The sequence below is a fragment of the Notolepis coatsorum genome, assembly GCF_963971535.1.
Source record: "Notolepis coatsorum genome assembly, chromosome: 3".
Taxonomy (NCBI): domain Eukaryota; kingdom Metazoa; phylum Chordata; class Actinopteri; order Aulopiformes; family Paralepididae; genus Notolepis; species Notolepis coatsorum.
Genome location: NC_140167.1, coordinates 123,224,565 through 123,242,082, shown reverse-complemented (window position 1 = coordinate 123,242,082; position 17,518 = coordinate 123,224,565). Strand labels below are relative to the sequence as shown.

At 40.5% G+C, this 17,518-nt stretch overlaps 1 protein-coding gene across 1 annotated transcript in view; it reads right to left on the bottom strand.

Moving 5' to 3' along the window:
- Positions 1 to 17,518, bottom strand: part of LOC311225989 (lactase/phlorizin hydrolase-like) — a gene marked incomplete at both ends in the record, with an annotated part of 111,722 nt that overhangs the window by 75,363 nt on the left and 18,841 nt on the right. The window contains 8 exons of the mRNA XM_084311371.1: positions 5,886 to 6,035; positions 6,533 to 6,769; positions 9,402 to 9,625; positions 12,198 to 12,329; positions 13,140 to 13,246; positions 14,269 to 14,471; positions 15,902 to 16,100; positions 17,072 to 17,362. Of these exons, the coding sequence (XP_084167497.1) occupies positions 5,886 to 6,035; positions 6,533 to 6,769; positions 9,402 to 9,625; positions 12,198 to 12,329; positions 13,140 to 13,246; positions 14,269 to 14,471; positions 15,902 to 16,100; positions 17,072 to 17,362 (1,543 nt within the window). The remainder of the gene's footprint in view (positions 1 to 5,885; positions 6,036 to 6,532; positions 6,770 to 9,401; positions 9,626 to 12,197; positions 12,330 to 13,139; positions 13,247 to 14,268; positions 14,472 to 15,901; positions 16,101 to 17,071; positions 17,363 to 17,518) is intronic.

The following is a 17,518-nucleotide window of genomic DNA, read 5'->3' as shown; positions in this document are numbered from 1 at the left end:
CATTTTATTAGTGTGACCGCGGCTTTTGTAAGGTGCACGTAAAGGGCGCAACTTTTTTCTTAAATTTTTACAATCGAATGTGTTTTTCCAAATATAGAATATTCGTTGACAGCCCTACTTTCTACCCAAATAGAAGTTTGGTGAGAAAGCTCCCCTCTTTAGTTATCTTGGTTAAATTCTTCTGTTTTATTTTACGAGTAATTACCACCGCTTATTAGGGATGGGCGATATAACGATAACTATAATTATCGCGATATATTTTAATAATCGATATAAAAAAATGTGTGACCTGCAACAGGCAGTTTAAGGGGCCTTTCTCACTCACCTATTGGGATCGAATCAGCGCTCCCGGGGACGGGGGGGGAGTGTTCTCATTCAGACGGACACACCCCTTTTGGGATCGAACCGGCGCTGATTCGTTTGACCCCCCGCTGAACCTGGGACAGTTGGATTAGGTGGTTTCGGATGCGGGCCAGTGGGAGCGGGGGGCGTGACACACACACAACGTCGTTACTGTAATGCTTTTCATGCTTGCTTGAATTATGGGCAGATAAAACCACACAGCAACAACTGGACAATACCCACAAAAACGATATTTATGGGCAATTTGAGAGTTCACAGCTCAGTGGATGAAAACATGAAGCCACGTTACAAACAGCACTTCCCTGGCTCGCATTAGGCCTGGCAATTTTGTTTGCCATGCTATGATACATTGGTTTCTTGTTCAATGCATTTATTTCTATTAGACCAGTGGTGCCCAACCAGTTGGCCGTGGTCGACCAGTAGATCAATGACATGGAATATAATTGCCACGAGCGATGAGATAATGTGCTGAACAGGCTAAGCTAACTAGCGTTAGCCGTTAGCTTAGCGTTTGCCACAATGCTATACTGTTATACTGGCATATTGCATTCACGTTAGCATGTAAGCTAACAAAATCAGCGCAGACGAGACTAAACTCAGCTTTTGGTGTTCAATTGTGTTGATGTTAGTTTTGTTTCATCAACAAATGAGAGGCAGAACACACAGTGAATGTATCCGTTTTGTTTATTGCACGTTCTTTGCTGAAAAATAAGTGCTACAGGCTATACTAGACTAGGCTAAGCTAACTAGCGTTAGCCGTTAGCTTAGCGTTAGCCCTGGGAAACGCTCAAAAGCGAACTCTACAACACCATCCATTCGTGATAAAATGGGGTGGGTTATATTGACAAGGCTTGACAACAGAGGTTCAAATATAACTTCATATTTATTGGTTATTTGTTCATTTTATATCAGCATCCAGTCTCCGCCGTCGTGTTAAGACATTTCCTGTTTACATTTTCGAACGTGACATCATCGCCTACGGCAAGCGTACACGCTCAAAAGGCAAACCGTAAACGGAACCCGGAGCGAACCAAGACGTGTGTACACAAACTAGAGGGGGGAGAGGGAGGGGGGAAGTTCGCATCAGATCTCGGAACGGGCTAGAATGGAATGGAAACGAGTAGGTGAGTGAGAAAGGCCCCTAAAACCAGAGACAGTGGACAGACTTGTCTTTCTTGCCTGCAACTTAAAGTAATGGCTTTGCTTGTCCAAATGACAATACTGACCAAATTGAGATTTATTTTTCTCTTGTCCATTTATTTAGTTTGCTTTCTAATTTAAAATACAGTTTGAAACAGTCTGTACAAAGTAGGCTATGTGTGCTAGCAGAGCTAGTCTGGTGGTTTGTCCACCAAAAAAGCGCCAAAAGATAGAAAAGAAACTAGCAGAGCCAGAACTGTTCAACTCCCCTGGAGCCACAGCCAGCAGAGAAGCCGGTTTACTTTCGCTTTCAAACCAGCTGCAGCCTGAGAACTGGAGTGTGAGGGGATGTAACACTAAAGATGGCGGCAACGACAAAGAATTGTTGCAAAATGAACATAAATCTGTTTAAAATCGATATCGAGTGATATGATATTGTTATCGATATCGATATCATTTTTGGCCATATTGCCCAGCCCTACCGCTTATCCTCAAGCATAATTTCTGATTCTTTTTTTGTGTTCTCTAATGTGTCAAACCAGCCCTCTTTTCTTGATCCTCAAATCACAACTGTTGCTTCCCTTGGACAAAGTTTGTGGAAGAGGGAACTGGTTGTATTAACTCAAACGCCACCCCGTTAATATCACTTCTCTATCTCTCTCTCTCTCTGCAGGTCTCCGAGCATAGGTGCTCCTCATCCTAGCAGACACTAGGGATTGCGTTTCACATCAGGGACAGTGAGTGGGCATAAGGGAAAATGGAGAGACTTGTTTGTGTGATGCGTGTTTGTAGATTCACTGGTGGAGGAAGAATCTGCCTCAAGCCTTTCAGTATTATGGTCAGTGATCATCAAACACTAGATGAAATTCCCCCAAAAAACAGAACAGTGATCTCTACCAAACGGCTGCATATGACCTGCCATCCAGTGATACTTGACATGACCCACTAGCCCGTCTGAAGATCCATCCAGTGGTACTTGACCCACTAGCCTGTCTGAAGATCCATCCAGTGATACTTGACCCACTAGCCCGTCTGAAGATCCATCCAGTGGTACTTGACCCACTAGCCCGTCTGAAGATCCATCCAGTGGTACTTGACCCACTAGCCCGTATGTAGATCCATCCAGTGGTACTTGACCCACTAGCCCGTCTGAAGATCCATCCAGTGGTACTTGACCCACTAGCCCGTCTGAAGATCCATCCAGTGGTACTTGACCCACTAGCCCGTCTGAAGATCCATCCAGTGATACTTGACCCACTAGCCCGTCTGAAGATCCATCCAGTGGTACTTGACCCACTAGCCCGTCTGAAGATCCATCCAGTGATACTTGACCCACTAGCCCGTCTGAAGATCCATCCAGTGGTACTTGACCCACTAGCCCGTCTGAAGATATCAAAGTGCTCAAAAACTGTTGTTGCGCAACAAAACCTCTTGCAGCTGTGCTGTTTTTTCTTCTCAGGGCAGCTGTGCTGTTTATTCCCCTCTTTGTTGTTTTTGAAGCATAGGATTTATTAGTGGTTCCATTTTTCTGTGTTTTTGTCATCTCTGTTGCAATTTTAGAGGGGTGCATCTCAAGTTTGCCTTGGACCTAAACTGGTGTTTACATTTTCAGCCATTCCAATAAGGTGAAGGCAGCCTAAAGCGTAGTGCAAAAAGAAAAGGTCAGACTGTTAAGGTTTGTTTAATTTTTGGTAGGAAGTGAACCACAGTTTAGTCTGTGCTTGTAGATAATCCAGTTCATATTATGAACTGGTAGGATAATGGACAAGGCACCACTCTTAGAGGAGGAGCAAAATAGGTACTGGAGTCGGCTTAGGCTGACAAACGGATTTTGGGGATGTTGAATTTCATGCAAAGCATACCTTGCAGGTGACATTTTCAGTTTGGACTACGTCATCTACTTTTAGTTGACGATTTTGGCTTCATAGCCAGATACTTTCTTTTAAATGTTCTTCCCCAAGTCTGTTGACGAGTATGGTAACTGGAAGTCTCTTGTGGAGCCTTTGTCCAAAGGAACAAAACAAAAAACTAAAACCTGGATAATGCTTGAATAAATGTAAATTGTGACCGTCGTATACTGTTTAAATATGAGTTTTTATTTTCTTCTATTTTTGTATTAGTTTTGAGTACATTGAAAATTACATTTTGTCACTATGGTCACTATTTCTGTTAGGAGTTTGAAAAGAATGAACGTGTTGCTGTTCATCAGCAGTTCCTCCGTCACCAGGAACTCCAACCCTAAAATAGAACTATTATACTCTACAGTTCAGTTTCGATTTGTTAATATAAAAGATATGTTCCTAAGCTGAATACCGGAGATGAGGCTAGTGATGATATCCATTGACTAATCCTCCATAGATTCCATATATGAACATTTTCTGAATAGTTCTGTTCCATAGATGGAAGTCTTGATGACATCACAAATTTAAGTCTGATTCCCAGGGAGACTGCTGGCTGTGTTTATAGACATTGATGTAACTGTCCCAATAACGGCACAATGTACATTCGATTAGAATTTTCCCTTAAGTGAGCTGTTGTTTCTGTGAAAATTCAAATGAGGTGCTTTAAAGGTTGCATATTATACTCGCTAATATAAGTCTCTGAGGTTCCCGAAACAAGTTTTTTGTGTGTGCTGAAAATACCACTCGATTATGCCTTCTATCAGCCACTATACCCCCACTGTTTCAGTCCTTTGTCTGGATGGGCTGTTATCCGATTTCTGTAGCCTTAAATGCAAATTAGCCATGTTTTTCCCACACCGCACTTAGCAACTGCTTCGACTTCCGGCTCCCACAATTCAGATCAAATCGTCAAACTAGGAGTTTCAGATCAAGATCCAGCTATTTCATATCCCATTTCCTGTGTAAAATGTTGTCGATGGAATTTTGTAAACTGTTTATGTGGAAAAAGTGTGTTTACAGGCCAGCCACCATCTTGAAAAACTGACATGCAAATCAGAGACCGTCCTCGCCATTTGATGTAGGACTGAGAGGCAAATCTGAATGAATCTGTACATCTAGAGGCAAAGTTTCTGAATATGGGCTGTGTGCAAAATATGCCTGGGTTGTTTTATTTAACCCGTTTGTGTTAGTCGGACCGTCAGAGACTCTAATGTGTGTGCACAAGCACTGAAAAAGTGAGCTTTTCATATGTGACCTTTTTAATGCTTGAAATAATTGAACTGTGGTTCATAACCGGTTTGATAATCTGTTGTGTTCCACTTACAGTGTCAATGAAGATCATAAATGTGTCCTTTTTGATGGGATGATGCATTGCCTTGAGAACTCCATAGTATGATGCCATCATTTGCATTCTACCGTACCTGCAGTGCCATGAGTGCCAACTGTCTCAAGTAATTTCAAATTTGTAGTAGCTTTTCATACTTTTTATACTATTGGTATCTATACTATTTTTGTGGTTCGTTTTTCAAATAAACTTTTCAACAAATATTACTTGTGAAGTGGTTTCTGGTTTGACACTTTTCGAGTCATTGGCATGCCATCGGTCCATCCTTAGTATTTGGCTACGTTACATCGTCACCACGGACATCTTAGTAGGCAAACGGGTGAATGTAATCAAACCGCATGTGATTAAAAGCTAATTATCTATCTCATGACATTGTTAAATTTGGTAGGACTGGCATGACATGTCATACTATGAACAGGCCAGGGATGAAACTGGTGGTGGAAGCTCAAAAGTACATGTAATTGCTAATATTACTGAGCTTGCGCCATTCAGTTCGAACTGACAGCTGTGCTGCAAAAATGTCTCCAGAACCTGCGGTGTGGCCTCCCTAACTCAAATACCAAGAGGGGCACATTGCCCTGGAGATCGCTGTTTGACAGCATAAATAATTTGTGTTTTTTTCCTCCCCTATTGGATAAAACGGAATGTTGTCTACAAATGAAACGAATTACAGGTAAAGTAGCCCACTGATTTATTTGATCAGAGCTTGATATCCGATAACTGCACCACATATTACACATGAGAAAACACAAGCATAACTTTAAGTTAATTGGAATTGTTATATAACAGCAATTTAGAGAAAACAATCTGAAAAGAATCATGCAATGTGTGCCATTATTGAATCACTTGGCTTGTTTCTTGACAGTGAATTCAATCAATCTCCCACTAGTCTCTAGAGTGTATGACGGCTCCCCCAGATTTTAAGAGTATACGTCCATGTTGGGACTTTAGTCGAAGTGCATGGACTTATAATTTGCTCTCCATTGTTATGGTTTCTACCGATTTTCTGTTCTTTAGCTTATTTTTAGTTTTTAGGAAGCAATAAGACATAAAGACAGCCCCTAGGGTGGCTGCAATAAGTACCGCAAATAAGCTGTACAGTCCAGCCTCCGCATCATTGGGTGAGAGATCCATACCCAAGAAGCTCACAAAGTTATTCAAGGTAGGTGATGTGGTGGGCGCAGTAGTATGTGATGTGGTGGGCGCAGTAGTAGGTGATGTGGTGGGCACAGTAGTAGGTGATGTGGTGGGCGCAGTAGTAGGTGATGTGGTGGGCGCAGTAGTTCCTGCAATAAGAAAAAGGATATAATTAACATTTGAATAGATGGTAGGTGTGAACTATGAGCTTTAACTTTGTATAGTATGTCAGTTTACAATCTCTGAATACAAGTGTTCACATGTAAGATGTCTCCCTGTTTTGTAAAATAGATTTTGAACATATTCTCTACAATAATGGAACCCTTGCAATGAAGAACCATATCACTTCGTTTTGCAATTTTCTGGACAGTATGTATTTGCTGTTGTGAGGTCAATCTAAATCACTTGGAATGTGATGTATCACAAGAAAATAATTCAACCTCTACTGTCTTTAACTTTGAATGAACACCAACACACCTAACTTTCCAACCTTAGAAAACCATAACGTTTGAAAACATTGTTCCTCTGAAAGCTTCAAACAAGAGTTATACAGTTCTTCATCTTAGGTACTCGGCTGATAACGTGCATTTTGGATGTGGCCAAATGACAGCAGCCGTCTCCTATAAGCTGTGAGGCATCGTTATACCTTCAGGTTCAGGGTTCAGACACGGGTGGGGTCCTAATGCCGGGTCTGGGAAACCGTTGCAGGTGATGATGGTGGCGTAGCGGGCAGCAGAGTTCTTGGCTACACGGGGAAGGTTAGGGTCTGAGCGATTGACGTAGAAAAGGCCAAATCTCTCTGAAAACCCAGTGGCCCACTCTAGGTTGTCCATCAATGACCAACCCGTGTATCCAAAAACATTGACATCATCTAGTAAGTAAGCTGTGACAAGAAAACAAACAGCATCACCAATGTTACCTCACAAGTGATTAACATATGGTTACATTTAAATTGTTATTTGTAGGCTACTCATTGTTACTGTATATACTCCTTGTATGTTGTAGTAAATTGCAATACAGGGACTGTATTTTGGTTTTAACAAGATCACAGAATATATGTTGTCCGTTATCTTAGCCTACTGTTGTTGCAAATTGTCTTTCACATTTGTTCCAGCATGTACTACTCTGTGTATATTCAAGTAGTTCAAGGGCAACCTCATACACTCACCCATCTAACCTCACTCAACAGTGACCCCAGCAGGAAAACAGGGCTCAACCATATTTTCTGAGTTAACTGGTGCCATTATAACAGGTGGTTACTAGCTACTGGCAGTCACTTCGCACTGGGCGCTTGTCTTCTGACCAACCGAACCCTCCGCTCACTAGCACCACGTGAACACGACAGTGAACTGAAAATGGGGGACCCTGATGTAAACAAGACAAACGTCTTTCTCTGGTCTGCATCCCCTTAACAATTGTGTGTATTGAGCCGTACTGTATTGTACCCATTCTGCAATCTGTTAAATAAAGTTTTCATTCATTCATTCATTCATTCATTCATTCATTCATTCATTCATTCATTCATTCATTCAGTCTAATACCACAGTCTTAACTAATCCGCCACCTGAAAAGGATCCAACTCAGGAAGCAGATATTTATTTTAGGAGTGAGTTTATGCCAAGGGGTAGGGGTGTAAAGTACTTGAGTAATTGTACTTTGTAGGGCTGTCTTAAATACTTCGAAGCTTCGAAGCTTCGTTCGATGGCACAAGCTTCGAACATTTAAAAAAAAAATCGAAGTTTAAAAAAAATAAAAAATAAATAAAAGTTTTATTTTTTTTAACTTCAATTTTTTTCTGTTCGAAGCTTGTGCCATCGAAATAACGTGTATCCATTCAACTAGCTGCTGTACTGCTATGGTAGCTAGCCTAGCCGCAATGATATGGCCGATCACATTCACGTTAGCATGTAAGCTAACAACAAGAGCTTTACTGTAGGTTTAGTCTCTCGCTTTTTGAGAGACATAAACTCTCTGCTCTTGGTGGTACATGAATGAATGAATGAATGAATGAATGAATGAATGAATGAATGAATGAATGAATGAAAACTTTATTAACAGATTGCAGAATGGGTACAGTGCAGTACAGCTCAATACATACAATTGTTAAGGGGATGCAGACCAGAGAAATCACTGTACATTGTGTTGATGACTCTGCACCCCCCCTTAACAACTGTTTGCATTGAGCCGTATTGTATTGTACCCATTCTGCAATGTTAAATAACGTTTATCCATTCAACTAGCTGCTGTACTGCTATGGTAGCTAGCCTAGCCGCAATGCTATGGTCGATCCCATTCACATTAGCATATAAGCTAACAACAACAAGAGCATTGGGTCTCTCGCTTTTTGAGACATAAACTCTCTACTCTTGGTGGTACATTGTGTTGATGACTCTGCACCCCCCCCCTTAACAACTGTTTGTATTGAGCCGTATTGTATTGTACCCATTCTGCAATGTTAAATAACGTTTATCCATTCAACTAGCTGGTACCCATACTTTCACTTAAGTATAATTTCTGGGTACTTTTTACACCCCTGGCAAGGGGTTACTACTAGCTACGTGGTTTTAACCTTATTACACATTCACTTATTTTTTACTCTGACATAGTGTGCACTACATTGTTGACTATAATGAAATACCAATGTATTAAATCACCTTAAATCCTTATGAACTGTCACCCAGTATGCATACAGACTAATGGATGTTGTCACTCCTATGTGAGTCCAATGTAACTATACAAACAAAGCCCTCCCTTAAAATAAACCATGTCTTGAATGGTAGTGGTACAGTTATTCACCCATTCAAACCTGTATTTACTCTTTGAAATCCATTGAGTTTATCCTCATTTGCTATGTGGTAGGTTATTGTTTTCAGCTAACTTTCTCTCCAAATCTGAATAGCTTGCCATAATATAATGAACCACGCAGTCCACACAATTTGGAGAGTCAATAATAGCCAAACCTTTGATCCATACCTGAAAACCCATTGAGATGCATTCATGAATCATTAATGTAAGACATGACAGCTTACCAAGAGGAATTATTACCATGAGTCTTAAAGGAACACGCCAACTTTTGGGGAAATTAGCTTATCTACCCTGGAGTTAGACAAGCAGATACATACCCTTTTCTTCTCTGTGCATGCATTAGGCTTAGGGAACAACCGCACCATTAGCCTAGCTTAGCGTCATTCACTGGAAGTAGGTGTGCCAGTGTAGCCTAGTTCCCAACAGTCACGAAATACACTCCAAAGTCTAACTCCAGGGTCCCAAAATGTTGACATGTTCCTTTAAGATTCTGACCATGTTTGAAGTACCGGTAAACACTTACATTGAAGATAGCTTTGTAAAACAAAAGTTGACAGTAATTGTGCCATACACATTTTTGATAATAAAAGTTGTCTAGCACACGTTTCACACCATTTTTGGTTTATCTTTACCAAAAGTGACAGTAAATATGGAGGGGACCGTTTTCCATCGCTAAAATTTCAAACAAACTGAGGGGAATGATTTGATACCTTTAAGCACTTGGTTGATGTAGTTGTTGTAGTAGTGGCTCCTGTGTTCATCATTGAGATCTATAGGCCCTCTCTCTGAGACCCCGTTCTCTGTGATGATAATGGGTGGGTTTCCATACTCTTCCTTAATGAACTTCAGAATCCGTCTGAACCCAAATGGAGACACCTTAAGCCAGGAGGAGCCTGAGTCAAGCCAGGTGCGATCAGCAATTGTTCCTGCACCCCTGTTGAAGATGTAATAAAAACATGTAATATGATGGCCTTACTAATTAAAGGGCACTTCACTGAAATACAATGATGTATTTTGCACATAATCTCACAATGAGATAAATACTTCTGCACACAAAAGACTTGGGTAACAGGTGTGTCAGAGAGAGGTCACTTGAGCAAAAGGAGAAGGTCCTGCACACTGACTTTATATATTATGTTCAGACAACAGCCTCAATCCCGTTTGAGGGATCAAAGGTTGTCTGAACATAATAAATACATTCAGTTCTATTTTGCAAGCTTAAAACAGTGTGCAGGACCTTCTACTTTCCCACATAATCTCACAAACTCTGAACAGTTTTATATTGAAATTCTTTATTCCGAATAACCTCTTGAGATGTAGCATCTCGTTTTCGATGGGCTCCTAACACAATACAATGTATGTACATTGGAGAAAAAAAACATTGGACATCGAAACAGTCTACAACAACAAAATCAACTGAGAAATGACATTACAAAATAAGTAAACCAACATACAAGATCACAAAATAAACAGGACAAACAAAACACAAATCAAGCAAGGATAGGAATGGATCGTTACTTCGTACGAGATAAGTAATGAAAGTCATGATAGTATGCAGTATATAAATGATAAACTAAAAATGATAAACTAAAAACATGTACATGTACTTTGAAAGTAAGAAGACAGCACATTTTTAAATAAATAAAAAGATGAGATGGAACGAGTATTTGCAGGTAAGTTATTCCAATCAGAAGGGGCTTTGAACAAAAAGGCTTTCTTGGCTGTTGCTTTTGACTGGCTCCAACACGGTGCTCCATTTGCTGCACATGGTCTGCTAGTGTGGATACAGAGTTCTGAATGCCGTTCAAAGTACAAATAATAGGTTCCAGCTTAGCATCCAAGAAGACCATCATATCAGTTATTATCTGTTCGACGAAGGATTGAGATAAGGCTCTCATTGTGTCTTCATCCATTGTTTGATTCCTTGGCTTTAGAGTTGGTAGTACAATCAGTCGTTTAGCCAAGCAGAGTTGCTAAATTGTAGTGGTTTTAAAGCCACAAGTCTTGTCTATAGATGTAGTAGATGTAATGGTTTAAGAAGTCATTAAGCTACAGTTTAAATAATGAAAGAGTCAAACAGACATGAGCTCAGACCCAGCTTACTCACTCAGCAGCCATCTTGTTCCTGTTTGGAGACATATCGTTTTTTTCTTTTTTGCACAAATGTATTTAGTTTGACAGTTATGTAAGCGATAATGTATAGCTACGAGGTCATTGTCGCAAAATAATTTACAGAGACTGCGTTCTGGAACACCGAGGCGCCGTGCCGAGGTGTTCTAAACGCAGTTAAGGTACATTATCCCGCTTATTACAGGGCTAACTTACTAACAATATACGTAATTCATTTTACACCATCGACAAGACGAGATCAAATGCAGACGCAGTTGTTCTGTTGCTCCTCTGTCATTGGCAGGTGTGTGGACTTGATTGCACCTGATGTAGTGCAGCTGTGCATATGGTAAAGCTTAGCTTTCGTGACTGCGATCAAAATGCTTGATTGTGATTGGTCAATAGCTCTCTGTTGCCCCTAGCAGCGGTCATTATTGCGCGTTGCCCCTAGCAGCGGTGAATTATTGAGAAATAATTGACCGCTGCTAGGGGCAACGGAGTGCTATTGACCAATCACAATCAAGCATTTTGGCGAATGTTAAAACGCCATGTAATAATGAGAGTTAATGAGTTTGAATATGTCCTCCACAGATTGCTATTTTTTCATCCACATACCAGTAATTTAATTCAGCTGTAATTAAAACAACACAGGGATTCAGTGTTGACACCACTGGCAGACCTCTTCAAACTCATTCACTCTAAATAACTAAATTAATGTGTGTTTTAAAGCTTTTTTCGATATGTGAAAATATGTGTCAAATAAATCACATTGTTTTTCAGTGAAGTGCCCCTTTAACACAAGGGTTTTCTATAAAATAAATAGCTAATAATTAATGAAGACGATCATCACATTAATATTTACAATCCTCTGGTATCAAGTAAACTGGGCTATGAAATGATGTTTCCAATAAAATTTACCCTGAGCTTTTCGCCTGAATATCTCAAATGTAAGGGCAGATTAGACATTATAACTACTACCAGTTTTAGGCAATGTTCTCAGTGCTGTATTAATATGAGTTTAATAGACATTCACACACATAGACTTTCACAGAATGCTTAATGTAACATCTTCCTCCATGTTGGTGGAGACAATGGTTGCTATGTACTAACAATGGTTGCTACTGTATGTGTTGATATTTGAGAAATATATCAAAAACAATTGGTGTCTAATTACTGGATCTTATAAACAAGTCGTAGTGGAACAGTAATATTGCGCTTTTCCAGTGTTTTACCTACTCTACCACTGCACTGAAATTAGGCAATTTCATACCAGTGGTTACAGGCAGCCATGCTGGATGAAAGAGAATTACACAAACATTCCGTGCAAGGCCTCTTGTTATTCCTTGTTAGGCCTCTCCTCGTTATTCTCCATGTTTGGTTAGGGATTGCGTGCTCACCTATCGGCGTCATAGTGCTGCAGGTTTCCATAGTCAACTGGGAATGCCAAGACGGTCGTGTAATGGTTGAAGCCAAAGTAATCATAGGTGCCTTTGATCCTTTTGATCTCTTCAGGGCTGAACTCAGGAAGCCTGGAGAGAAGCAGATATTTTTTTTTATGCAGCTGTTTTCAGCCAAAATACATAGTGATGACATTCTACTCTTTGGAGGCTGAGAACTGATGTGCATACATTTTTCTAAAGTCATCTATTGTCAAGAATATATTTTTTTTAATCACTGCCCTTTTCTTCATAGGACATTATTCTCAATAGTGCTATATTCGTTCAAAACGCAGCGGCCCGCCTGATCTCAAATCTACCGAAGTCGGCCCATGTCACCCCACTTCTTAGGGACCTGCACTGGCTCCCCATTGCTGCACGTATCCGCTTCAAGGCCCTCGACCTAGCATACCGTGCGGCAAAGGGAACTGCTCCCGCCTACCTCCGGTCAATGGTCTCTAACTACACACCCTCAAGACCCCTACGCTCTGCATCTTCTGGCCGCCTCAGACCTACTCCTATCCAAGCTCCGGGAGGGTCATCAAAGAGAAGCCACCTATTCTCAGTCCTTGCCCCATAATGGTGGAATGAACTACCCACCCCAGTTAGGACAGCCGAATCCCGTCCAATCTTTCGCCGTCGACTAAAGACGCACTTCTTCAACCATTATCTGAAATAATGAAAAAAAAATATATATAAACTAACCCTAACTAACCTTACTGTCATGCACTTGTCCTAATAAACTAACCTACACTGTAACACGCAACACTTTGATGAACATTGTTACTCAGCTGATAGAGTTGTGCCCTTCCTGATGACTTGTCGTACAGAACTTGTAAGTCGCTTTGGATAAAAGCGTCAGCTAAATGACTAAATGTAAATGTAATGTAATATTCTCTTTACCTAGATCTTGGAAGGCCAGCAGCTAAGCTTCTCTCACAGATGATAGTCTTCATCACATTGCTGTAGTCGCCATTGTATACAGGGTGGGCAAACCAGCCAATATAGAACTGCACCACAAGAGAAACACAAGAAGAAAAACATGTTCAACCAATACAAAGAAGGCACAGAGATGTATCTGTTGCAGAGATACAACAACTCACAGTTTTTCCACAGTACATTCTGACACACATGACAAAAGGACAGTAGGGGCTCACACACAATACATAGACTAAAAGTAAACTTTTAGGGACTTCAACTACGTGTGCCATGCCTGATAATGTGAGGACAGTTACTTTAAAGGGTAATTTCAGAAATGTTGACCCCTAGCCCTATTTCCTACTTATTGTCAATGGCTACTAGTCTTTTCTCAGCACAATCCATGCTGTTCTTCATCTAGGATACCCGCAGCTCCAGCTCAATAGCCACAAAACCAATGCAAAGTCAAGGTGGCCACACTCCAGTCTGTACAAGCCCTGGAATAAACACTAATACCTACTCCACAGTGCATGCAAAATAGATTTCAGCGTTTATTTCATGGCTTGTAGAGACTGGAGCATGGCCCCATTGCTTTTGCATTGGTCTAACTAGCCAGGGGTCCAGGTATCCAGTATGAACCAGCATGGTAAATAGGAAATAGGGCTAGGGGTCCAAAATTAAAAACTCACCCTTTAATAATTGGTTACATTTATCGTGCATTCAAGTGCTCCTCGCAAACATCATATTTACTGTATTTACGACTTACGAGTTACCAGCACATGAACGGCCCCTGGAAGTCGTAATTACAAGTGGGAATTTGGGAAATATCCTAATTTTCTTTACGTTTCATAACAGGGAAAATCATGACAGGGGAGATCATGGTAATAAACTTATATATTTAATTTGTTATGATAGAATATCTATATAATTGCTGTAGGCCTATATAGATTGTTTTTATTTTAGTTATTAGTTATATGTTTAGTTTTGTAAACATCACCCACAGAAGAAAAAGCTTTCTCACATGTTCATGGTTACCCCAACATTACACAACACAAATAGGGGAGTCCCTTAGATTTACAGTATACAGTATACAGTATATGATAGCGGCCCATACCTGTACCACACGTCTTGCCGCATCAATGTCCTCCTGCTTGTACGGATTTCTTGGCTCTGACCAGTCGGAGTTGATGGTGATAGAGATGATGCCGTTCTGTGTGGCACGGTACGTGTCGTTGTAAACGTGCCAGGCTTCAGCGTGGGCCTTGAGTAGGTTGTGACCCACAATGTAGGGCAGAGTGCCTGGTCTGAAGCTTATCCCTGAAATAAGAGTTATAATCATTAAATCATTAAAACATATAGTACATAGAGGGATGCTTTAGTTAGAAAAATAATTATAACACTGTTGATTAAAGGGGAATGCCAACCATTTAGGAATTCCAGGACAGGAACCCTCGCTGATCCTTTCAAACTGAGATGTAAAGTCTGGGGGTTGCGCCATAGACAATAAATGCAGCTCTGACTTTATGGGGCCATAACATGTTTGTGTGAGTTGTCATGCCTTCTAGCAATGCTAGAATATAAACCTTGTTTGGGTGTAAGAGCTCATACAAACATCTTATGGTCCTGTACAGTCAGAGTCCCATTCATTGTCTATGGAGCAGCCAGGCACGTGCACACATAGAGGCCAAGGGGTGCCTGAGCACCTGCCTTTTTGAGCCTCATCAAAAATGTGCCCTTTTTGAAAAAAAAAAAAAAACGAATGTTTTTTTATTTATTTATTTTTTTAACCGTTACGCATATAGACTGCCCTTCCAACTGAAAAATGTCAGGATAGAATCAAAATATTATGGACAGAGAGAGAGATGCCCCATATTCCATTGCAGTTTGCACGGCCTCCTCCGCGGACCTATATATTTTATGCATAGTGTGGGTGGTGATGATGATGATGATAGAAACCGCTGTGGCGCATACAGTTGAATGCTGGTATTACACTCATTGAGGGACACGAAGAAGTCAAGTCCGATGGGATTTGGGAATCTCAAATACAAATCGGGATTGGAATAAAAAATGCATTTATATTAAACAATACAGAATATACAGCACTTCTTGGGGTCTGTAGGGTAAGCACTTATTCCCTCCCCCCTGGACATTTATGGAGATGTATGGGCCTTTTAAGTCAGTGATAAAAGTGTCTTTCAAGGATAAGTGAGCTCCTGCACTGATTATTATAGTTCAATATTCAATATTTGATCACCAAAACCCCCCAAAAAAGCATAAAAAGGGAGCCCCCCGCCGGAAAAGGGCCCTTAAAAATCGTGCTTGCGCACTACGCGCGCTCGGTTAATATATACACACAAGTGTAGTCAGTGCCCTTTTCAGCCTTTGAGCACCTGCCCCTCTAAAGTCCTGTGCACGTCCCTGGAGCAGCCCCAGATGATACATCCCAGTTACATCAACAAATGGATGGTTGTCTCTCTGATTTCTAGCTTTAGGAGTGGTGCTCACTGAATTGTCCTGGGGCACAAGAAGAACATATAACAATTCTTAAAATGGGTGTCATTCTCCTTTAAGGTGGAATTACTATTATTTGAAAACTAGTGCAACCAGTAACTGTCCTCTGAAAAAGAATCCAGTAGCTGTGCAAAAAAGCCACAGTACCTTTGTTTTCAAATCAAATCCAAAATGTAAATATAGACTCAAAGTAGTACAATACTGTTTCGATGATATTCGACTCTTCAAGATAGTACCTGGCGCTGCTGCTCCATAGCCATGGCCCACATTGGCTACATTGTAGGGCTCGTTGATGGTGATCCAGAATTTCACTTTGTCGCCGAAGCGGCTAAAAATGAAATTGGCATAATCCCGAAATCTATCAACGATGGTGTCATTCTCCCACCCCCCAACATCCTGGAGAGTCTGCGGAAGGTCCCAGTGGTAAAGAGTAACCTAAGATAAGTAGAAGGACATAGAAAAAATTATTGGACTTTAATTCATGTAGCCTACGTTGAACATTGAAGGGAAAATCCACCCTAAAACAGAATGCACATTGTGATATTCCAGTGATCTTGGACATTGAGTTAAGTCAATATCTATGAACATACATGTAGACAAAATGTCTCCCTAAGCTGGAAATCAGAGCATCAAATCATGAATTTGTGATGTCCCATGATGACATTTTGGAGTTGATCCATTGACGATGAGTTAGTGAGTTATCTAAATGTAGCTAGCTCTGAATTAGAAAATGTACCCATATCCCACTAAAATCACCATGGGTACTGTATAGTGTCTTATAAGTTCTTCCACTATTCACTGTCTATGGAGAGTTTCTCTGGTGTTCAATATTACACTTACTGTACACTTACTGTAGACTTCTGTATATTTTTACTGTATATTTTATACTAGAATGTATACATAACATACGAAATGTGAATCCCGGACCGTACTTTATTATTATTATCTTATTCTTAGGCTTATTTTACTCTTTATTCTTAGGCAATTATTTCTGTTATTCTTATTCGTGACTTTGTTCTGTCTACCTAAATGTTTACTGTGAGCGATTTGTAGTGCCAAATTTCCCTCGGGATGATTAAAGTATTTCTATTCTATTGTATTACCGTATATTAGTTTTAGGAGGGACTTGTTCACAAATTGAAACGTGAAGGGTGGCGTTTCTCACCCTAAATATATAAAGGTGTGACACTTAAAGGCACTCAAAGGGAAACCCCACCCTAAAATATAATCCACATATGATATTTCTATAATATTGTATAGCTCAGTTTCAATTTGTGAATAATGAACAAGTCCCTCCTTAAACTGAACACCAAAGAAACAAGACTCTCCATAGACAATGAATAGTGGAACAACTTCAATTCATATATACATATGAATATCTTAATATTCACAGCAGCCAAACGTACATGAGGTTGAATATCGGCGGCGAGCAGCGCATCCACCAGTCTGTGGTAATAACTGAGGCCAGCCTCGTTGACGTGCTTAGTGGTACCGTCGGGCAGAACCCTGGGCCAGGATATGGAGAAACGGTAGTGGGTCACTTTAAGCCTCTTCAGGATGGCTACATCTTCCTCTACCTTGTTGTAACTATCGCAGGCTGTATCCCCTGTGTCATCATTGAACACACGGAGGGGAGTGTGGGCAAACTTGTCCCAGATACTGAGACCCTTTCCGTCTTGTCTCCAGCCACCCTCAATCTGTAAAAGGTGAGATGGTAATAGCTGATATTAAATAACACAGGAACTATTGGTTTTCCAGTAAGACACCCAGGTAAAGAATACAAAATACTACTTATATTCACGGTCATGCATTTCATCATTATTGAAAACTGTATTACTTTAAATCACACATCG